Source organism: Pseudorasbora parva, chromosome 1 (genome assembly GCF_024679245.1).
Source record: "Pseudorasbora parva isolate DD20220531a chromosome 1, ASM2467924v1, whole genome shotgun sequence".
NCBI classification, from domain to species: Eukaryota; Metazoa; Chordata; class Actinopteri; order Cypriniformes; family Gobionidae; genus Pseudorasbora; species Pseudorasbora parva.
The window spans coordinates 41,066,239-41,086,378 of NC_090172.1; the positions used below are offsets into that span (position 1 = coordinate 41,066,239).

Below are 20,140 nucleotides of genomic sequence, written 5' to 3' on the forward strand. Positions count from 1 at the left end.
ATATATATATATATATATATAAAGAATTGTCCATTTTGATTTCATGGTGATTTAAACAGACTCCGGAGTGATAAAATCATCTGTACTGAATACTCCTTTATATTTGTTCTTATCCAATGCTTTCATAACAAAGTGCAAAACATAAAAACTGCACATACAGCATAAGCAGAATTTAGCAGGTAAGGCCTCAAGAGTTCATGAAATCAGTAATAAAATTCTGTAAGTCATTCACTTATTGTGAATACAGTCCTAACCCAGTCAAAATAATAGGTCAGGGGTCTTATTACGGAAACATTTAGTCAAGATGTTCCTGTCAAATCTCAACAGAAGACTTAAGAAAGGACATTTCTTTATTACAGTGCCAGGTAATTTCAGAAACACATTGAAACCATCAGATCCACTACATTTTCAAATGTTGTGGTCTGGCAATTATTTTGTGCAAAAAGATGTCACATGTGGCATAGCTACTTCTAGCTATTAATAAAGAAGTAAATAAATTGAAATAGGACTTTTTGTGACATGAAGTACGCTATGCATTAGGTCTACTGATGTGTGATTCAGAAACAGGGGTTCTGCCCTATTGATGTTGTCTGCAACATCTGCATCCTTGCAAATGTGTGTAGTCTGTTTTGCAAGTGCAGTGCAGTTGTGACACAACTCTGCACAGCCTCTTCCAAGTTTTGTGAAAACAGTGGATGCCTCTGATATGGTGCCTCACAAAATGAGTGATATTGGGTAACAAAATGTTACTAAAAATAGAAGCACTGTTATGAGGTTACACTAATTGTCAAGGATGTTGATTGAACACGTCACGTGCTGATCCTTTACGTTACAGTTGTACCAGTTATTGCAGACGGTGCTAATGTTCATCAATCAATCTGTCCTTTTAATAGCATAACGTTTGATCAAACACCATTTTTCACTAACGTACCCACGTAATTTTCAAAGCGATAGTCTTCCGCGCAAGAAATGCGTTAATATGAGTTCTAACTCGGATGACAAACATATTCATCCACGTTCGCTAATTTTCTACGTTTTGTCCTGCTGACGTTCCTCGTCATTCACTCACATAAGTTATCCGTCGGTGGTGTGAAAAGGAGCGACTGTATACGCGTGTGCCACAAAGCGTGCGAATACGATTTGGCTCTGCGCACATCGTGCACGCACTCTGCAATGCAATCATCACACACACACACACACAGAGTTGATGCAGTACTGCTAGCAAGTACGTTCAGACAACGAGTGAGACACACCCAGAGGAAAAATGGTCTCAACTAATGCGCAAGTACAATCAAAAGGGCTTGAGAATAGCCCGCTTGCGCGGGTTGGAGTCAGTGTCCAGACCGAGAGAAGAAGATTTTTTCCTGTTTTCTTCAAGGGCAAAATGTCCTGGTATGAAGTGATTTCGAAATAACGTTGTAAAACGACAGAGTCGCCAGTGAAATGCGCTCTCTCAACAAACAACCCAGCCGGTGCACTTGTGAAAACAATCATGCGCCAAGCAGTTGCTCTACAGTTTTTTCTAAGGGGTAGCGGAGCGACACACAGACATGACATCAAATATAGGTAAAGTCTATTGCTTTTTGTTCGTTTTAAGAGTCAATAAATGGTATTATAATTATTTGAATGTGTTGTATTTTGCGAATTAAGATGGCGCCGGGCACAGTCAGGTGACCTTGTTTTTTTCCCCCTCAATACCAACAATAGTCAAAGCGAGAAGCGGAAGTGAATGCTCCCCCTGAAATATGATTGGCTTGTTTGAACTGTTGGAAAAAGCGTGGGCCCGTGGCTGGAGTGTGCGATGTGGCAGTCAAGTGCATGTGACAAACTTGTTTTTAATAAGACCAGTGGCTAACTTATAGGGCTCTGCCATAGAAGGCTCATTTTTAAGAACCGAACAAAAATTAATAAATAAAAAAATACGTTGATTTGTCACATAACCTCTATTCGCTTGATAGATATCACACTATATATATATTCTATTTCTAATGTTTTGTCTTGTCCATTTTGTTATGCAACTGTCCCTTCGTTCGTGTTTAAATATAATGATTCATCTGTTTAAGCCATTATACTATTTGCATATCAGCGTTTATATAAAATGAACCAAATAATGTAAAACTTTCACTGCATGAAATCGACTTTATGGTGACATGTAGTGCGATTTGTTCACTGCTTAAACTAGGCTTAAAGTAATAAAGATTTTAGCGCAGATAGTCTCGGTGGTCGCCACCGTGCATTCCCTCCAAAAGGGGGAGGGGTCGTGTTTTCCTGACGGTCTACCATCCATCCGTCCAAAGTGACTGTACTTACCTGCCTGGAAAGCGCTTCAAAACAGAAGCAGAAATTTGACGAAATATTCAATGTGTACAGCCCTCGTTTACACGACTGTAGCGGTTTAATATAACCAACACGTCAGTTTATTTAAAAAAGAGATGTCCTTGTATTCATTTAACTCTCATATATTCTCGTTTAAGTGTAGATAAACCCACTAAAAACTAAAGTAACAACAATAACCATGTTTAGTCTCTGTCGCCTTCGACAGTTCGGTTGATTTTATCGCATAGATGTCACCCTAAAACAGATTCGCTGGATCAACCTAACAGTTCCTGTAACCCCACCCAGTCTGTGATCGACCGCTGATTGGTCGTCAGTGTAGTTGTGAGTGTTTTCACATTTCATTCCGCGTTTCTAATTGGCCGCCGGTGACGACAATCCCACACCCAACTCCCACCCACTGGGGCATCATGTTTGTGAGACTCGCAATAGCTAGTTTGTTAAGAGGCTATAGCTGAATGTGCAGCAAAGACTCCAAGTCTAACTGCGCTCTTTGGTTTAAATCACTCATTTAGAGTTCAATAAAATGGATATGAAAAAGAGAATTCATCTGGAGTTGCGGAACCGGACGCCGTCAGACGTAAGCATCTTTATTAATTGCTGAGTGATATGATTTTATTAAAACTGTTGGTTGGAGTAGTTCTGCGTGGATGGACAACGCTAGATGTGCACGCGTCAAGTTGATGTCTTGAATGAAAAGTTTGCGGCGACTTTGTTACAAGCCTAGAGCCATGGATGTTATCTCACTATACCTATACACGGCCCGTGAGTTAAACAGTTTTACTGGTTATTTCCCCCCCAACTTTCGAGTGATCTTTTGATGATGCTGTGGTCGGAAACTGCAAGAGCTCCATGCATTCAGTGTATAAACAAGGGAAGCGGCGTGAGAAGCCATATTTGTAACTTTGTAGCCCCTGAACGCGCCCTTTTCCTTTGCATCCTCAGTGCTGCAAAAGTCGCCTGTCGCCAGTTCATACCTCTCTCACACTTTCGCACATCCATTTTCAATTCAACATTCATACTTGCCCGTCACAGTGGTCGTTGACCAGTTCGCTAACTTGTTGTGGGACGCATTTTGTGAATAGCTGTGCAGACGGTTTGACAGATAGCTTGCGATAAACACGATCGGTCAACTACATTTCGTGGCATCTCTCCAGGAGAACGCTTTTATTGACGAATTTGAGTCTAGTTCAAAAGCATTAACATTTCCCAATCAAAGAAAGTTGTGTAAATACTTAGGCGGGATCTTTTCGTGGGCTTTTGTTACGTTAGTAATAGTCGCCCATTTGAGTCAGATGGGAAAACGAGCGCATTTGTTGTTTAATGGCAGTATAGAAAGGAATCGTGTCACGGCATATCTAGTTGCGTAAAGGTGCCCAAACCTATTTAAAACTGCATTATATGTCGACGACATTGCCAGAATGCAAAGACTAAATCGGCATTCTCTACTTCTTTAATGTCCTCCGTGTTTTCCTTACTGTATATCAATTCTCACAAGTGTAACTACGTCCTCTGATGAATTTAGTGCAACGTTATCAAGGTCCCTGTTATTGCCCCTTTACGCATATCAACGCTGTAATAGAACTCGTAATTAAAATGTCATAACCGTGTCCGAACACTTCTGTGCGTCTCAACTGGCGGGATAAAGAGATTTCCAGCCGTGTGGCTCTGCTTGTTATTTACATAGACTGGGCGCTTATGTGAGCGCTACGCAACTTGAAGCTGCGCTGCTCTAGTTGCAAGATCTAGGACAAGCCGCCATTTTAACCAGCAACAAAGACGCACGATAATCGAACAGAGAGAATAGTTTTTGCCGTCTCTATACTTTTAACCGACCAGAAACGCTGAATATAGAGAGTCGAGCGTCTGTAAAGCCGGAAATTTCATCTTTATTCCGTGAAAGTCAATACCTTTCGCTTAAGAGCGACTCCGTTGCATTATCATGCGCCTCTCTGCCCCTCCTACTCGTGAATTCTTGGGTCCGTCCTCGTGTCTTTGCTCTTCCAAGACAATGCAATGAATTTGTGTAACACCCAGGCTATCGTTTACGCGTCTTTACTTTGCTGTTCGAGCACGCACGCACGATAATAAAAATGCTCTACCTACAAGAAAACAATGTACGCCGCTTGTTGCGGAGTCAGCCATTTTGTTGGATGGGGAGTCAAATGTGAGATTTTGTCAAAGCACCGAAACATGCCCCCCATCTGTTACCGTAGACCGCATGCTGAAGTAAACTTTACAACTGAATGGCGCCTGATTGGCGACTTGTTTTTGTTGTTGTTATCTTTATTAATGTATTCATTGTCTGATTACAATGGGGGAAAAATGTAAATAAAAATTGATGATAAACTGTAAAAATAATACATTTCCTTTATTTTTTTATTTTTTTACCTCTTAAGCATTTTTTAATGTATTATTTTTGTTTTTGCTTGGTAGGTCAGCATAATAAAAGTGTAAACATAGTGTTCTTGGTATGCTGTAAAAGGTAGAAACAGCTGTGTAACTGAATTTAAGCGGAATTAACCACCTTGTCCATCACCTCATTGATTTGCTCAGGTAGAGACTGTAACATACTGCATACTGCATTCATACTATGCATTCATCTTAACATTTAATCTCTCGTTCATCCCACGTGCCCGTAAACAGGTGAAAGAGCTTGTGCTTGACAACTGTCGGTCAAATGAGGGCAAAATTGAGGGCCTCACTGATGAGTTTGAGGAACTGGAATTTTTAAGCACAATCAACGTAGGCTTAACATCTGTCGCCAATTTGCCGAAGCTTAACAAACTCAAAAAGGTAATGGGCAGTTTCTTGCCTACTTGTTTTTTTTTTTTTTTTTTTAGAAGTATCAAAATATATGTATATATATTTTCGGTCTGCTTTCCCCACAGTCTTATTAATATGGTACTGAATCATGTTTTTCCCAGCTCGAGCTTAGCGACAACAGAATCTCAGGGGGTCTGGAGGTACTGGCAGAGAAGTGTCCCAACCTCACCCATCTCAACCTCAGTGGCAACAAAATTAAAGACCTCAGCACCATCGAACCCCTGGTAAGCTATATTTAGGGGCCAAGCACCGAAGGTGCGGAGGCACCTATTGAAATTGTTAGTGTTCCTATTATTATTATTCTGCTTCTTCTTCTTCTTCTTCTTTTTCTTTTTCTTCCGCCATAGGAGTCTCTGGCAGCCCATAGAACCGTATGGTAAAAAGTTGTGAAATTTGGCACACTCATAGAGGCCAGTCTGAGCTGTCACTATAGCAAATTTGGTGCCTCTAACTCAATCCCTCTAGCGCCACCACCTGTCCAAAGTTTCACTCATATTTATGCTTATAACTTTTGACCCCTAAGGGCTAGAAACAAAATTCTTTTTTCATCGGATTCCTTGGCTCAAGCCGATTCGATTTCACCCTATGATGTCATTTTCCGGTATGCAAATTTTCCCGCCATTTTGAATTTTCTGAAAAACCTACTTTTTCGAACTCCTCCTAGGCCGTTGCTCCGATTTTCACGAAAATTGAAACAGATCATCTTCAGAGCATGTTGACAAAAAGTTATGGAATTCAAGTTGATTCGTCCAATCGTTTTCAATAAACGCACAAACAAATTTTACGTGGAGGTTGCAAAAACACACTAAAGGCTATATCTCCGCAACGCTTTATCGTATTCAAACCAACCTTGGTACATGTCATCACAAGCATGACTTGAAGCAACATGCAGCGTTTCGGCGCAGCGCCACCTACCTGTCCGGAGATACGAAAAATGCCTATTTTGGCTTATAACTTCTGAACCGTTTATCCAAAAATCATAAAATTGGTCTCATTAGATTCAGGGCGTCATGCCGAGTCGACTGATATCCAATTTTACCATGTCGACCATTTTGGATGTCGGCCATTTTGAATTATGTGCAAAAATGCTGTATTTTATGAACGCATGAACAGATTGTTATGAAACTTGGTATGGGTCATCACCACGATGCCCTGAAGTAGCCTGAGAAGTTTCGAAACAGCGCCACCTAGTGGAGAATTTTTTTTTTCAAATGCTTATAACTTTGGGTGTGGTTGACATATTTTGATGGGAGTGTGTTTTTTGGTCTCCTGAATCCTTGCCGACTCCAACGATACCAGACTTGCCAGGTTTCGGCATATGGTTTGCGCAGAGTTGTAATTTAGTGCTTAAAAAACATTTGCTGATATCTTCGAAACCGCTAGTCCGATCGAGACGAAACCAGCCTCAGAAGTTCGGAAACATAGGTCGATAGCTATACGCTAATGCCCAAATCTCAAAATATTGATAGTAAGGGGTAGTAAAATCCAATCAAAGTCAGGTGTCAGTCCTTTTTTACGTGTTTTTTCATATAAATGTCTATAACTCCAAAACAAAATGAAATATTTTCACCAAACTTGACACACATATGTATGGGCTCACTACGAGGACACATAAAAAAATTGGTGGGATTGTGCCTCTTGGTGGCGCTATAATAAAACAAAACATGAAATTCCCATTGACTTCAATGCAGTATTACGGTTTAAAATGCTAATGCTATAATTTAAGAATGCACTAGTGTATCGTTACAAAACTCGGTATGTGTCTTCCGCTCTATGTCCCGAAGATATTCAAAAAGTTTCGGGGCAGCGCCACCTTGTGCTCAAAAGTTGTAATAAAATGTACAAAAATGCTAATAACTTTTGATTAAATTAGCCTATTGTAATGAGACTGGTCATAATACATTCATTGGCTCATGCCGAGAAGATAGATACCAATTTTGCCATATTTTGCAAACATATCTGTGCTCCATCTTGTTATTTGTTAAAAATCTACTTTTTCAAACTCATCCTAGACCGTTTGTCCGATTTTCACCAAAAATTGATCCGTATCGTCTTCAGACCATGCTGACAAATACTTATGGATTTCGGATTGATAGACAAAACAGTTTTCATATACCACTGCAACAGAGTTGAGCCATGATGCAAAAATTACTCTTGAGGCTGTATCTCTGCAATGCTTTGACATATTGACACCAAACTTTGCATGTGTCATTGTCATCTCAATCTGACTAAACCACATCAGTTTCGTAACAGTGACACCTATTGGTCGAAAGTGATAAACCATTAAACCATTATTATTGACTGTATTTAAAATTTGACTGCTATTTTGCCTAAAATCAACTTAATAGGTCCTTAATGGCTCATTGTTGCAGTTGGCTTGAGACTTCCAGCCATGCTGGCATGTCTTGTCTTCTTCTTTGCGCTTGGCCCCGATAATGGCTGCTTGCAGCTATTTTTTGTCATTGAAGTTCTATCATATTTTGCACTCATGTATGTATGTATGTATGCATGCATGCATGAATGTGTATTTAATTTTTTACTTCTCAGCTATTTGACTTGTATTTTAGATGCATTTTATTCTTTATTTGTGTCATTTAAAGGCAGCTATGTATTATTATTGTCATTGATTTGACCTCCTGTCCTTTTCCAACAGAAAAAATTGGAAAGCCTCAAAAGTTTAGACTTGTTCAACTGTGAGGTGACAAATCTGAATGACTACAGAGAAAATGTTTTCAAGCTGCTCCCTCAGCTGACGTATCTCGATGGCTATGACAAAGAGGATAAAGAAGCACCAGACTCTGATGCTGAAGCTTACGTTGAAGGCCTAGATGATGATGAGGATGATGAAGATGGTATGTTTCTGAAGAGTCTGACTGATACTGTGCTCCAAGATGCATAATGTTTTACATTTCGTAAAGGAATTCTTCTATCATTGACCTAATTTTGTCTGCAGAGGGAGAAGAGGAGGAGTACGATGAAGATGCAGCTCCAGGAGATGAAGATGAAGAAGAGGGGGAGGAGGATGATGAGGAAGAGGGAGAAGAGGAGGAAGAAGAGGACATCAGCGGAGAGGTTAATGCTGAAAAATGATGTTGATTCCTTTTTAAAAATTTGAAATATGCAAACATGATATATATTTGCCTTTTTCTCACTTTTAGGAAGAGGAGGAAGAGGAGTTAAATGATGGAGAGGTAGATGATGAGGAAGATTTTGGTAAGTGGTCTCAAGATTATAGTTAATACAATAATTTAACCTTTAAACCTGTGAATTGAATTCTGGGAAGTTGGGTGAGAATACGAGTAAACAACTTCTGGTCCTTGTGTGTTGTGTTTACAGAGGAGGAGCGGGGTCAAAAGAGGAAAAGAGAACTGGATGAGGAAGGGGAGGAAGATGATGACTGAACGTTCACTCCCCTCATTGTGATCTGACCGTTTAACCCCTGTATATCTGTCCTGTTGTCACTCTTCGATGGTTTGGGGAGGTATTCAAATGGTAGGGGGTGGGGTTAGTATAAACGAGGACACAGTTTAAATATTTGTTTTTAGCTTTTTTGTTGTTGATGTTGTTGTTGTTTTCTTTTGGTTTGGTTTGTACTTTCAGTTTGATTCCCTTCATTTTCTCCAAAAGCTCTTCAAATGGCTGACAACACAGTGTGGAAATTTATTATTGTTGGAAAACAGACCAGTATGCTCTTGTAATTTTTCCCTGTCTTTACTGTTGATAAATGCTGGTGATGACTTATGTATTAAAAAACAAAAAAACAACCAAAAACCTTTTAGAAGTGCATGGCTGACTCTATTTTAAAGTTGACTACTGGATTTCAAGGAAGAACATTTTCTAACCCACTTTTTTATTGCATCTTTTATTTGTGTATTTTTATTTTTATTTTTTTGGTGTTTTTATCATCATCCTCACCACCACGTGTCGTGCTGTTTAGGCATGAAGAATACATCATGATGTCTGCTTGGACATGCACAGTTAAACCTCTCAATGTGATTTTTATTTTATTTTTTAATGTTCAGAGCCGAATGTCTGCCCTTGTCAAATGAGTCCTAAACCCCTTCTCCCTTTTGTGTGGATAGTTCAGAGGTTTCGTGTTCTTTGTAAATAATGACCAAATATATTTTTTTTCTGATTCCCTTTGATAATGGCAGACATTTTCACAAATAATCTCAGTTGTAACCATTAACTGTAATAAAATGAATGAAAACGCAAGCGGCTCTATGGTAATTTGAAATATCTCTGTTCTGACTGCCACAGAAAATCCACATATTGTAATTAGTTGTGATTACATACTTGATCAATAGTTTGTTTTTGAGTCATGTGCAGAAATAGTAGTGTATATCATCTCGCCACTGATATTTCGGATTAATTGAATATATGAAGTGAAATTGTATTGTGAAGCTCAGGGAAAATAGCTTGTATATTTTTGATGATACGTAACTGGATATTGTGCAAGTATTCAGAAGCGTCATGCCAATTATTTAAATGGAAAGCATACGCAATTTTATCTGAGCTGTATCCAGTTGTCAGATCATACTGATTGAAGTTTTTATTAAAAAGAAGCCTTCAGATTTCACATGAATAAAAGTCAGCATTTTTGTTCAAATGAATATTTACTATATAAGCATGTGCTTTGTTAACATGAACATGAAAGCATTGCATACAGTGTAACTGAGATGTCTGATAGTCTGTGGGGACAGAATGTCATATTTTCCTTCAAGATTGACAGGTAAAGTAAGCTATAGTCTAGACAGTTGTATTTTATGTACCGATTGAGCAAATTTAGCTCAGCATTTTAGTGTTCTTGGGAAGTTTTTTTTTTTTTTTTTTTTTACTTTGCATGCAATTACCTTTACTTCAATATGCTACAGTTAGTCAGCTTATTAATCATAATGAATGGCGAAATACAGAGTAGTGATTACCAATTAATTTTCTTCATTTTAATCAAAGACAAAGGTTAGCCTAATGTCTTGCCTCATAATTCTTCAGGCACTGTCAGCACGAAATATTTCAACATTAATTGTGCTTGTATAGGCAGTGAGCATCTTGTCTGACACCAAATTAAGGGACCCAAGTACTACATAAATATTCTGGCATCTCACTACGAACATTAAATTATAACCCACTTCACCTCAACATCCGAGATGATACCCATGTGAAGTATAAGGTAGGAGATTTGGAATGTATAGGCCTCATAATAAACACCACATTCCTCACTTTTTTGGCACATATAGGTAGGTTACCGGTTTTACATACACTACAGGCTAGGATATTAATTAAGGTCTACTGTGTTTGTCTATGACGATAATGTTGTGTAGCATTTGCACCATAAGTGTAGGCCTATGTGCTGCTAACCCAGACTGTGGCTTTACTGCCCCCTAATGGTAGAATACTTGAAGTGCACTCAAAATGCGCTATTACTATGCAATAATGAAGCTGGAGCTGCTGGGTTTTTGTCTTATTGTTTTATGATGTAAAATATTTGCAAAACTAAATAGCGACAGCGAGAAAATATCACACACTCATTGGCTGTATTCAGAGGAGGACTGACTTTGCTTTTCGTGCTGCTCGAGCGAGGTTTGAGAGCTTATTTATAATCACTGGTTAATTTGATTCGAAAGGGATAACAATTTAACACATCAGAGGTGGCCCTCTAAATGTGCCATTCGACTTTAAAAAACGAGATTTTCCAGTTTGTTCTTGGTAAAATAAACGTGTTCATATATTATAATTAATAGGTTAACCTTTACAGAGCAGTGCGCATCGAATAGCGTGATTGCACCTGTAGTGGCCCATAATACAGTATATTTGCCCACAAGGAATTTGTCCACTTTACAATAAAACATTTGAAAGGGCTTGCACTGAAAGTTCAAAGCGGAATACAATGCATTTTACAAGAATTTACATCCCATCTAAAAAGCAATTTGTATAAGAGGTCAATCATTAGAAAAGGACAGCAAGGATACATTCATGGTTACAAGCTACAAACCTAAAACTAAAGACACTTCATTCAAAATAAGAACTGAAAATGGAAATCAATTAAATATAGGTTTGATTTAAATGTTAATAAAAAAAATTGTTGCATTATAAATCACAGTCAGTCTTTAAAATAAAAGAATTACCACCCATTCATCTTACTGAATCAAAAATTGTACTTTGAACTGTCCTATGATACAGCTACAGCGTAGGTCTCTAATACTACATCTATTACTTATGCATTTCATGGTTGGATTTTATGAGGATTAGTTTTTTTTAATACATTTTGTCATGTATCATCAGGTTCAAAGTGTAATTTTTAAAAATGTATTTGACAATTCATCCGTATATTGTAAAATCCTCACAATAAGTTTAAATAAAAACCCATTTGAACTATATTGCTTATATAGACTGACTTGAACATATTTCACAATGCACAATGCGAGGAGGGTCTATTTTATCTGAAGAAACAGAGTCCCAAACTTATTAGTACAAACTCGATACTTCAGGATTCAGGAGCACGTCAATTGGGTAAAAGTCATCTGTCATGTAAGATTACCAGACTGTAGTACTTGAGTTTCTACAGTAAAACAGCACTGTGGTTCATACTCTAATGATGCAATAGAACTAGTGTTTAGACTAGATAACAGCTTGATGGGTGAAGCATGTCTGTTTGACCTTATTAAAACACTTTTTTTAAAATCTCTATATGGAGTTTATTAAGCTGCTTAGAACAAGGGCTAATGGCACAAAGGAAGAAATTAAAAATTAAATAAATAATTCTAATATTTAAAGTATACAATTATGAGATGATATTGTAATGAATAGCTTGCACCAAAATGAATCCATATAGGGAGAATCAATCCACTGCTGGTAGACCGGCAGTGTGACTGAAGATGGGAGAGTTTTTACAGGGTTAGTCAATCATCAGTCTAATAAAGTCGACTTTGCACAAAGCAGCTGTGGGGTCAACACTGAGGGTCGAGTAAAACACTGCTTTATGAAGACAAGCACTTGGTCTCCCCTGGTCTTGAATGACGGATATTTGAGTGTTAGGAAAAAGGAAGCCTGTGTGTTTCAGCAGCACTGGGGGCTTATAATTTGTCACTTTAGGAGATCAATGACAGATCCCATGTCAAATGCTGCTACCATTGCTGCTGCTGCTGCTGCTGCTGTTGTTATTGTTGTTGATGTTTGGGCTGTTCCTTAAGTTATTGAGCTCCAGCTCAAGCTGTCGAATCTTAATGTCCTTCTGCGTAAGTTCGTCCTTCAGTCGCCGCAACTCGTCCTGCTGCCTGAAGAACATCCGCAAGAGCTGCAGAGCACAACGCAAATGTTCACACAGATATATAAACACTACTCAGTCATAAACTGTACCTGCTAAATTGTCATTTCAACAACCATAATAACTCTTAACAGAATTATGGTAACACCTCATTTTCTGTACGGGGAGGCACGTTTTCTAGCAGGTCAATCCCATTGACCACTCCACCCTTCTTCTCCTTCACGGGGGCTTTGAAAACCAGCTTGTTGGGTCTGTTGTAGCCCTCTTTTAAGGACATGAGCACCGGACCTAAACGTGTACATGTATTCGTTTAATTTCAGCCTTTGTCTTTTCAAATATCATTATTCTGAAAATAACTGCAGGTCTTTACCTCGGTTGATTCCACTGAGCCACTCATCAACAGACAGAGCAGGTTCCGTCCCAGGAGTCATGGGGTATATGTCCTCCTGATATGTTTCAGACTGAAAAGAAAGTGGGTTTTCATTTACTGTTTTTACACTTACAAGGCTGATAGTATCAAGGCTCTGGACAGGTAAATGTTCAGTCTTAACAACTAAGGTCACAGAAAGCATAATATTATCATTGTGTTCATTGTGCAGAGCACTTAAGGTCGCTTTAGAATGTGTAATTAGTCCATTGTGGATAAAATCTTTGGACAAAAAGGTAACTCAGTATCTGAAAATTATCCTAGGTATTTAACACCTTATTCTTACAGGTTTATGTGGGCTTGTTGTTTATTAAGGTTTCTGCTATAAATAAAACCATGGTATGAGTAAAACCAGGTGGTTATAAACCTTTTAATGCAAGGGACTCCAAAATATGATGATCCTCTTAGCAAAGGTATAAAGACTATATATTGTGTGATAAAATAGTAAAAAAAAAAAATCTTTAATATTATTTATAAATATTTATATTATTTAATTGTAATTCTTATTATAAATAGATTTAAATTATATATTAGCTATATATTAATTTAAATAAATCAAAAAATGTATCATTAATATTAAAATATCTAATATTATATTTCTACCTAACATTTGAGATCCATTTTTTTTCCAAATCCATTTGTATAACACTTCACATAATACAAATAATTTTATTGGATTTATTTGTGTGTGTGTGTATTTTACAATTGTGGGGTTGAGAGGATGCTGTCTTTCCCACTGTTTTTGAAGCCTTACCAATAATGGGCCAAGCCACTACTGCCCATTCTGTACAGAGCACAAAACACACATGCTGCGTCTCACGTGGAGGTTATTACACGGCTCACTACTCTCATCGCACTGAGATAGCAGTTACACCAGCAAAAGAGAGTTGATGGATTCCTCCATCCTGTCAGATGGCTTGCTTCATTTTTTTTTGACAGGATACGCAGCTATAACCTGAGACCCCACACAAGGCACGCGTCTACTGTCTTGCACACATTTCTCTCAACATTCAGTGGAACTCAATGACTTATTTAATTGGAAACAGTGGACTGTGAACTAATATCTTCATGGTGCTTAAGCTCACCCTTCTAGGCACGATCATAGAGATTGGCTCAACCAGGCCCTTTAGAGTCACCAACTTATAAAACCTGAAGACTTCACATGCTCCTACATCTAGTCCATGCTTCGGCATCACTCCTATCAGAAAACACATATGAGAAGTTGAAAATTAGACACTAGTCATTTGCATATTTATTGTTGGTTTTGTCTTAATGTGGAAGAAATAGCACAATACATCGCTGATGTATTAAAGGATAAACTACTGAGAAAAGTGCTATCCACTTAAAGGGTTAGTTCCCCCCAAAATGAAAATTATTTCATTAATTACTCACCCTGATGTCGTTGGACACCCGTAACACCTTCGTTCATCTTCGATATTTTTGTTGAAAGCTGATGGCTGAGAAAGGCTTCAGAAAGGCCTCCATTGGCATTTAGTATATTTCCACTGACCCACTCACAAGACCCATAAAAGGCACTTAAGACATCGTTACAAAGTCCATCTCACTACAGTGGCTGTACAATTATTTTACCAAGCGACGACAATAGTTTTTGTGTGGAAAAAAAAAAAAAAAATCAAAATAATGACTTTCCGTGTAGGTCTCGGACGTGAACTCGCGCGATGGCGGCACTCCTCCTCTTCCGGGTCATGTATTTGAACGGTGGAGTTGCGTCATATTCTCGTGCATGCGTCGAGTTCACATCAATAACTTGGTGGATAAAGTCGTTATTTTTATTTTTGTGCGCACAATAATTATTTTCGTCGCATTGTAAAATTATTGTACAGCCACTGTAGTCAGATGGACTTTGTAACAACGTCTTTAGTACCTTTTATGGGCCTTGTGAGTGGGTCAGTGGAAATATACTGAATGCCAATGGAGGCCTTTCTGAAGCCTTTCTCAGCCATCAGCTTTCAACAAAAATATCTTCATTTGTGTTCCGAAGATGAACGAAGGTGTTACGGGTGTCCAACGACATGAGGGTGAGTAATTAATGAAATAATTTTCATTTTTGGGTGAACTAACCCTTTAAAGGTACACATATATTATACATATACTACATGAAGATATGGTGTGATTTTGAAGATGTTTCCAGTAAACATAATTCATTCCTTGATTTTCCTTAAATTGCTCATAAAACAAATGATCATAATTCAATTATGTAAATATTTATTTAAAAAACAAAATCTTACATTATTAAATTATATTGATGTAAAACCTTTCTATGAAAAACATATGAATCCAATATGGGTCAAGTTGTGTAGATGTTTGGGGTTTATTATTGTTTGTTTGTTTATTGCATTCTAGGGTTAATTTGAAAAGTGTTTTACTCCATTTTACAGAGGTTGCTGGGATAGTGTGATCATTGAATGGTGAGAATTTGAGTTTTACCGAGGCCTTTCTGTGGTGCAGGAGACCTGAACTCCATGAGATACTGCAGGTAGGGTTTCTCCTGGGTGATCTCATAGTACCGGATGTTCCCATCCCCCTACAAATACACCATTTTATTTAGTCAGTTCAAAGACAATTGCTGTTTTTTTACTAAAGTAATCATTTGTGATGGCAGTCTGTTCAAGTAACTCTGAAATATCAACATACAGATACCTACTTAAGCATCAATGTTGCTTTTCAGTATTTAACTGAAATACAGTATAATATTTTATAACATATTTCTAATATACATTACCGTCCAACAGTTTAGGGTCAGTACGATTTTGTAAGGCAATGTTTAGCCTCTTATGCTCAAATATGGCTCAAAAATATACAATAAAACAGTAACATTATTATTACAATTTAAAACAATTCAAAATTTTCAGCATCAATACTCCAGTCTTCAGTGTCACATGATCCTTCAGAAATCATTTTAATATGCTGTTTGGTGCTCTAGATTTATGATTAAGATTAATGATTGAGTAGCGTAATATTTTTGTTTGGAAATTGTGATTGATGGTTTTGCAGGATTCTTTCATGAACAGAAAGTTCAAAAGAAAAGCATTTATTTTAAATGAAAATATTTTGTTACATTATAAATGTTTTTTCTTTTCTTTTTTTCTTTCTTTACAATTTACTGCATCCAAAAAAACGTACTGATGCCATGATGCCACACTTTTGAATAAAGTGCATATTTACAAGCATGTAAGAATCCTTATCGGTATGGAGTAATGTGTACCTTGCCTGCTAAGTAGAGCATATGTGTGTCTGCATCATAGAAAGGGAAAAGCAGTCCTGACAGTCCGTCAATCTCCTCTTCAATGATTGGCATGGACAGATCCTCCTGTCATTAGAGAGATTTTTTTTTTTTTTACAAATTATGTTGAGATTCAGGACTTTCTCAGAACCCTATCAATGCACAAATAACAAAGCAACCAGCTTCTTTTATTCTCTCTCCACTGCAGTTGAGTGTAGCTGTTTAGTTACACTTACACAGAACAATCAATGTGATTATCACACAATAATTACAGGGAAGATGCTGAGAAGGAAACATAATGTCTTTCAGCAGTTAATCTTAAGGGTAATGCAGACATCAGGGACATTGTGTATTTCTGGTTGAGTTTTGGGAATTAATCACACAAAAGCACACATTTGGTTTTCTGTTATTGTGGCGACTTGACTTCATTTATCTTTATACTGAACTAATAATATTTTCAAAACCATTAAACTATACCTACTCTTAACTCTGACCCCCACAGACACATTTTAGCATTTACATTTTATGTATAAGATAATATTTTGTTTATTCATTTGTTTTCCTCCTCCATGCTGGTGATTTCAGGTTTAACTACCCTTGCGGGGACATTTGATCAGGTCAAAACCTGACACAGACACAGGTTGCCCTCACCTGGTCCCAGAGAGCAATCTGGCGTGTGTTCCAGCGAGACACACCTGTCGTTAGGAGTCGTTTCATGTTGCCTAGGAACACAACACGGTTCACTTTGTGGTTTTTAAAGTTCGCCTCCTGCTTGACAATGTAAAACAAAAACAAGTGACAAATTTCAATTCTGCAAATAATTTTCTTAAAAGTGAATTTACAAAATCAGGGTGAATGAAAAATGGTCATTTCAAAAATACACAGTGATGATGTGAATTTTTCCTCTGAATGTCAGTGAATAATAAAATATTTTATAATGAAAAAAATAACGATAATTCAGAGTGTATGGTTACATAAATAAATAAAAATATATACAGTTCAAATATTTTAGGGTTGGTAAGATCACCAAAAATAATTACCAGGAATTTGCATGATTAAATAGTATTATTTTACAATAAATTGCTGTAGTCATAAATTTAGTGTGAAATCAATGTGTGCTGGGTCATTTTCTTACAAATGACTGTGAATCAACAGTGAATTCACATGATAATGTTGTCTTAAACCATGCCACTTTAATAAATTCTTTACCACTGTAATTGTTTTGAAGTCACCATAATGGTGATAAGTGATCCATTTGCTTGAGATCTTGGACTCTCTGTATTCATAATCAAATTTCTGTTCTAACAGTCAGAAATGTAACAAATAAAAAGCATTTGTTAATGTTGACAAGCTAGAATATAAAATAGTTTAGTCAAACTATTCTTAGCATAAATATGAAGATTTTGTTTTAGTATTATTTAAGCATGTTGATTTACCAATAATAACTTATTTTCATATTCATAACTGTAGAGATGGATCCTTCACAGTAGTGAAACTGTGATCTTAAAAGCATCACCTAATGGCACACAGACAATACTTGACATACAAAACACAACAAATAATAAAAACACGTATACAACATACGACTATATTATAAAATAAACCAACAACACAAACAGCTAAAATCAAAGCAAAATAAGTTCAGCGGCACAGATAAAAACAACAAGAATCACGAAACTCTGCAGTATAATCTATTCATGCCTCACTGCATGCTGGGTATCTTCATAGTATATGCATTGTAAATACAGTATGATGTTGTTTGTTTACAGTTTTTTTTTGTGTTTTCCAATAATGTAAACTCACAGTTTTTTACTTTTTAGTGCAGTTAGATACAAGAAAAGTCCTTCTGTGAAATGACTGTGAAAGTAATGCAATTATTAACCTGAAATATACTGTTATTACTACCATAATTTTTGACAGTGATGTTTTTATGTTTTTAAAAGAAGTATCTTATGCTCACCAAGGCTTCATTTATTTGATTAAAATACAATAAAAATAGTAATATTGTGAAATAATATTACAATTTCATATAACTATTTTCTATTTTAATATATTTAAAAGCTGATATTTGAAATTGAATTACTCCAGTCTTCAGTGTCACATGATCCTTCGGCAATTATTCTAATATTATTATTTACAACAGCATTTATTTGAAATAGAAATGTTTTGTAACATTAGAAATGTCTTTACTAAACTTTTAAATCAATTTAATGCATACCTGATGTGATTGAAATTTGCCTGTTTGCTAGGCCTGACTGTAAGTAAGTGAGTGCTGCATATACTCTAAGACGAAATGCACACAATCCACACCTGTAACACTTTCCCAGAGCGGGGCTCAATGACGCGGAGCTTCTTGTCTTTGCAGCTGGTGGCCAGCAGGCTCCCCTCTGTGTTAAATGACATACAGAGGATTACGTCTGTGTGGCAGTCAATCATTTTCACCGGCTCCCCAATCTCCAGATTCCAAATCAGGATCTACAGAGTGACAAAGAACACATTAGTCATACCTCAGATACAAACTTTTGACAGTTTTATTTCTGTGAATGGCAGTGTGGCACTCTCATGGTCATACTGTGGACAATCATAATTAGTTTTCATATACAATCTGTAGTACCAACTGTCCACACTGTCTTAACTTTATAGCTCATATTTTTAAATTTGAGACTATAAAATGCAAAAAGATTTTCTTACCTTATAGTCATAGCCAGCACTGAAGAGAATCCCACTAGTGGTTGGGTGCCACTCTATGAGGCCCACACGTCTGCTGTGACCATACAGCTCTAATACAGGCTCTGTCAAATTCCTTCTCAGTCCTTCGTCGGGAATCTCCCATATTCGTACCTGACACATTCACAGACACAAAGATGCAGAACATAAACCAATCAATAGCACCATTATATGATGACGGTTTAAGATTCTGGCTATGTCAGGTTAGGTATAATTATAACTTCATAAATGTTTGAATCAGTCTCCTGACAAAAAGCCTGCAATGTACAACAAACACGGAAACATTAAAGTTGTTTTTAATAAATTAATTATTCTTTCTTTTTTCTTTTTTTTTTTGCAGGGTCATTTAAAATGATTTATATAAAACAAACATGAAAATAACATTTAAATATTTATCCCTTTGCAAATATATCCCTAGACTTGATGTGACTGGTTGTGGTTCAATAAATAATGCGTCTGAATGATATATTTGGTCCTGTTTGATAGAGTAATATTTCAGGTTAATGTGGTAAAGCTCTTTCACCATCCAGACCATGGAAAGTAAATGGTTTTCCATTAATGAAAACAAAAAGAAACAAACAACTTAAACAAGTTTTCACTGCACAGATGTTTCCACAATAATAATAAATAAAAAAAATGGACCATGTGATGATTTTGCACTTTAAGCTTACTCACAGAAGAGTCCTCTGAACAAGAAGCAATTATGTTGTCATGGAAAGGATTCCATTTGATGTCCAGCACATTGCCTTGGTGACCACAGACCTTTGGATAGTGAGGTTCGATGCGGCCAAACTGCAGCAGGAAAGAACAGTTTACTGATCTGACATTCTGATCTGACGCATTTGGACACACACAACAAGACATAAGGACGGTTTAAAACATTCATAGTGTAATACACACAAACGTCCACTGTGTGGGGCTACATAACTAAAGTCATACAGTCAGTAGTAGACAGAGTGGTAGTCATGATGTCATGAATGTTTGATGCCACTTTAGTCCATTGACCTCTTTCTGAGGTCCTTTGGGATTTGTAGTTCAGGTCATGCATGAGTGCACCCTGAGTGGGCTGCTTATGAAAGAGTCTTCATCTATAGGTCAGGGCTTCAGTGCAATGTTAGTGCTGTTATATGAGAAGTACCTGAGTTCGTTGTTGAAGAAAGTTTGTATGCTTAAATGTGAATTATTGGTCAAGAACAGAATAGCATGTGACTTCTTGGTTGCATATGTTAAAGCAATGAACTCACGGCTGTCACACATTCTGCTCTTCATGTCTGCTCTCTCTGTGCTGTTCTACTAGATTAGCATGATGGAAATCTGT

At 37.1% G+C, this 20,140-nt stretch overlaps 2 protein-coding genes across 5 annotated transcripts in view; one reads left to right on the plus strand and one right to left on the minus strand.

Moving 5' to 3' along the window:
- Positions 1 to 2,747: 2,747 nt before the first annotated feature.
- Positions 2,748 to 9,375, plus strand: anp32a (acidic (leucine-rich) nuclear phosphoprotein 32 family, member A). Its single transcript, XM_067440738.1, has 7 exons — positions 2,748 to 2,914; positions 4,981 to 5,130; positions 5,262 to 5,384; positions 7,814 to 8,012; positions 8,114 to 8,232; positions 8,319 to 8,373; positions 8,497 to 9,375. The coding sequence occupies exons 1-7, from the start codon at positions 2,861 to 2,863 to the stop codon at positions 8,559 to 8,561; spliced, it is 765 nt and encodes a 254-aa protein (XP_067296839.1). The 5' UTR covers positions 2,748 to 2,860; the 3' UTR covers positions 8,562 to 9,375.
- Positions 9,376 to 11,582: 2,207 nt separating this feature from the next.
- coro2ba (coronin, actin binding protein, 2Ba) overlaps positions 11,583 to 20,140 on the minus strand; it is a 49,371-nt gene continuing 40,813 nt past the window's right edge. For 3 of the 4 annotated variants that reach the window (XM_067440716.1, XM_067440702.1, XM_067440725.1), the window contains exons 3-12: positions 19,498 to 19,614; positions 18,787 to 18,936; positions 18,406 to 18,570; positions 16,747 to 16,866; positions 16,078 to 16,182; positions 15,300 to 15,396; positions 13,937 to 14,049; positions 12,795 to 12,885; positions 12,573 to 12,712; positions 11,583 to 12,454 (exon numbers count right to left, since the gene is read on the minus strand). In XM_067440716.1, the coding sequence (XP_067296817.1) occupies positions 12,275 to 12,454; positions 12,573 to 12,712; positions 12,795 to 12,885; positions 13,937 to 14,049; positions 15,300 to 15,396; positions 16,078 to 16,182; positions 16,747 to 16,866; positions 18,406 to 18,570; positions 18,787 to 18,936; positions 19,498 to 19,614 (1,278 nt within the window). In that variant the 3' untranslated portion in view covers positions 11,583 to 12,274. The remainder of the gene's footprint in view (positions 12,455 to 12,572; positions 12,713 to 12,794; positions 12,886 to 13,936; positions 14,050 to 15,299; positions 15,397 to 16,077; positions 16,183 to 16,746; positions 16,867 to 18,405; positions 18,571 to 18,786; positions 18,937 to 19,497; positions 19,615 to 20,140) is intronic. The other variant, XM_067440709.1, reaches the window with a different exon arrangement.

What these genes read in the sequence shown, in the direction of transcription:
- anp32a (XM_067440738.1), top strand. Translation starts at nt 2,861, where the DNA reads ATGGATATGAAAAAGAGAATTCATCTGGAGTTGCGGAACCGGACGCCG. An exon ending in TCAGCACCATCGAACCCCTG is followed by an intron (nt 5,385 to 7,813) that starts GTAAGCTATATT and finishes CTTTTCCAACAG; the next exon opens with AAAAAATTGGAAAGCCTCAA. An exon ending in AGATGATGAGGAAGATTTTG is followed by an intron (nt 8,374 to 8,496) that starts GTAAGTGGTCTC and finishes TTGTGTTTACAG; the next exon opens with AGGAGGAGCGGGGTCAAAAG.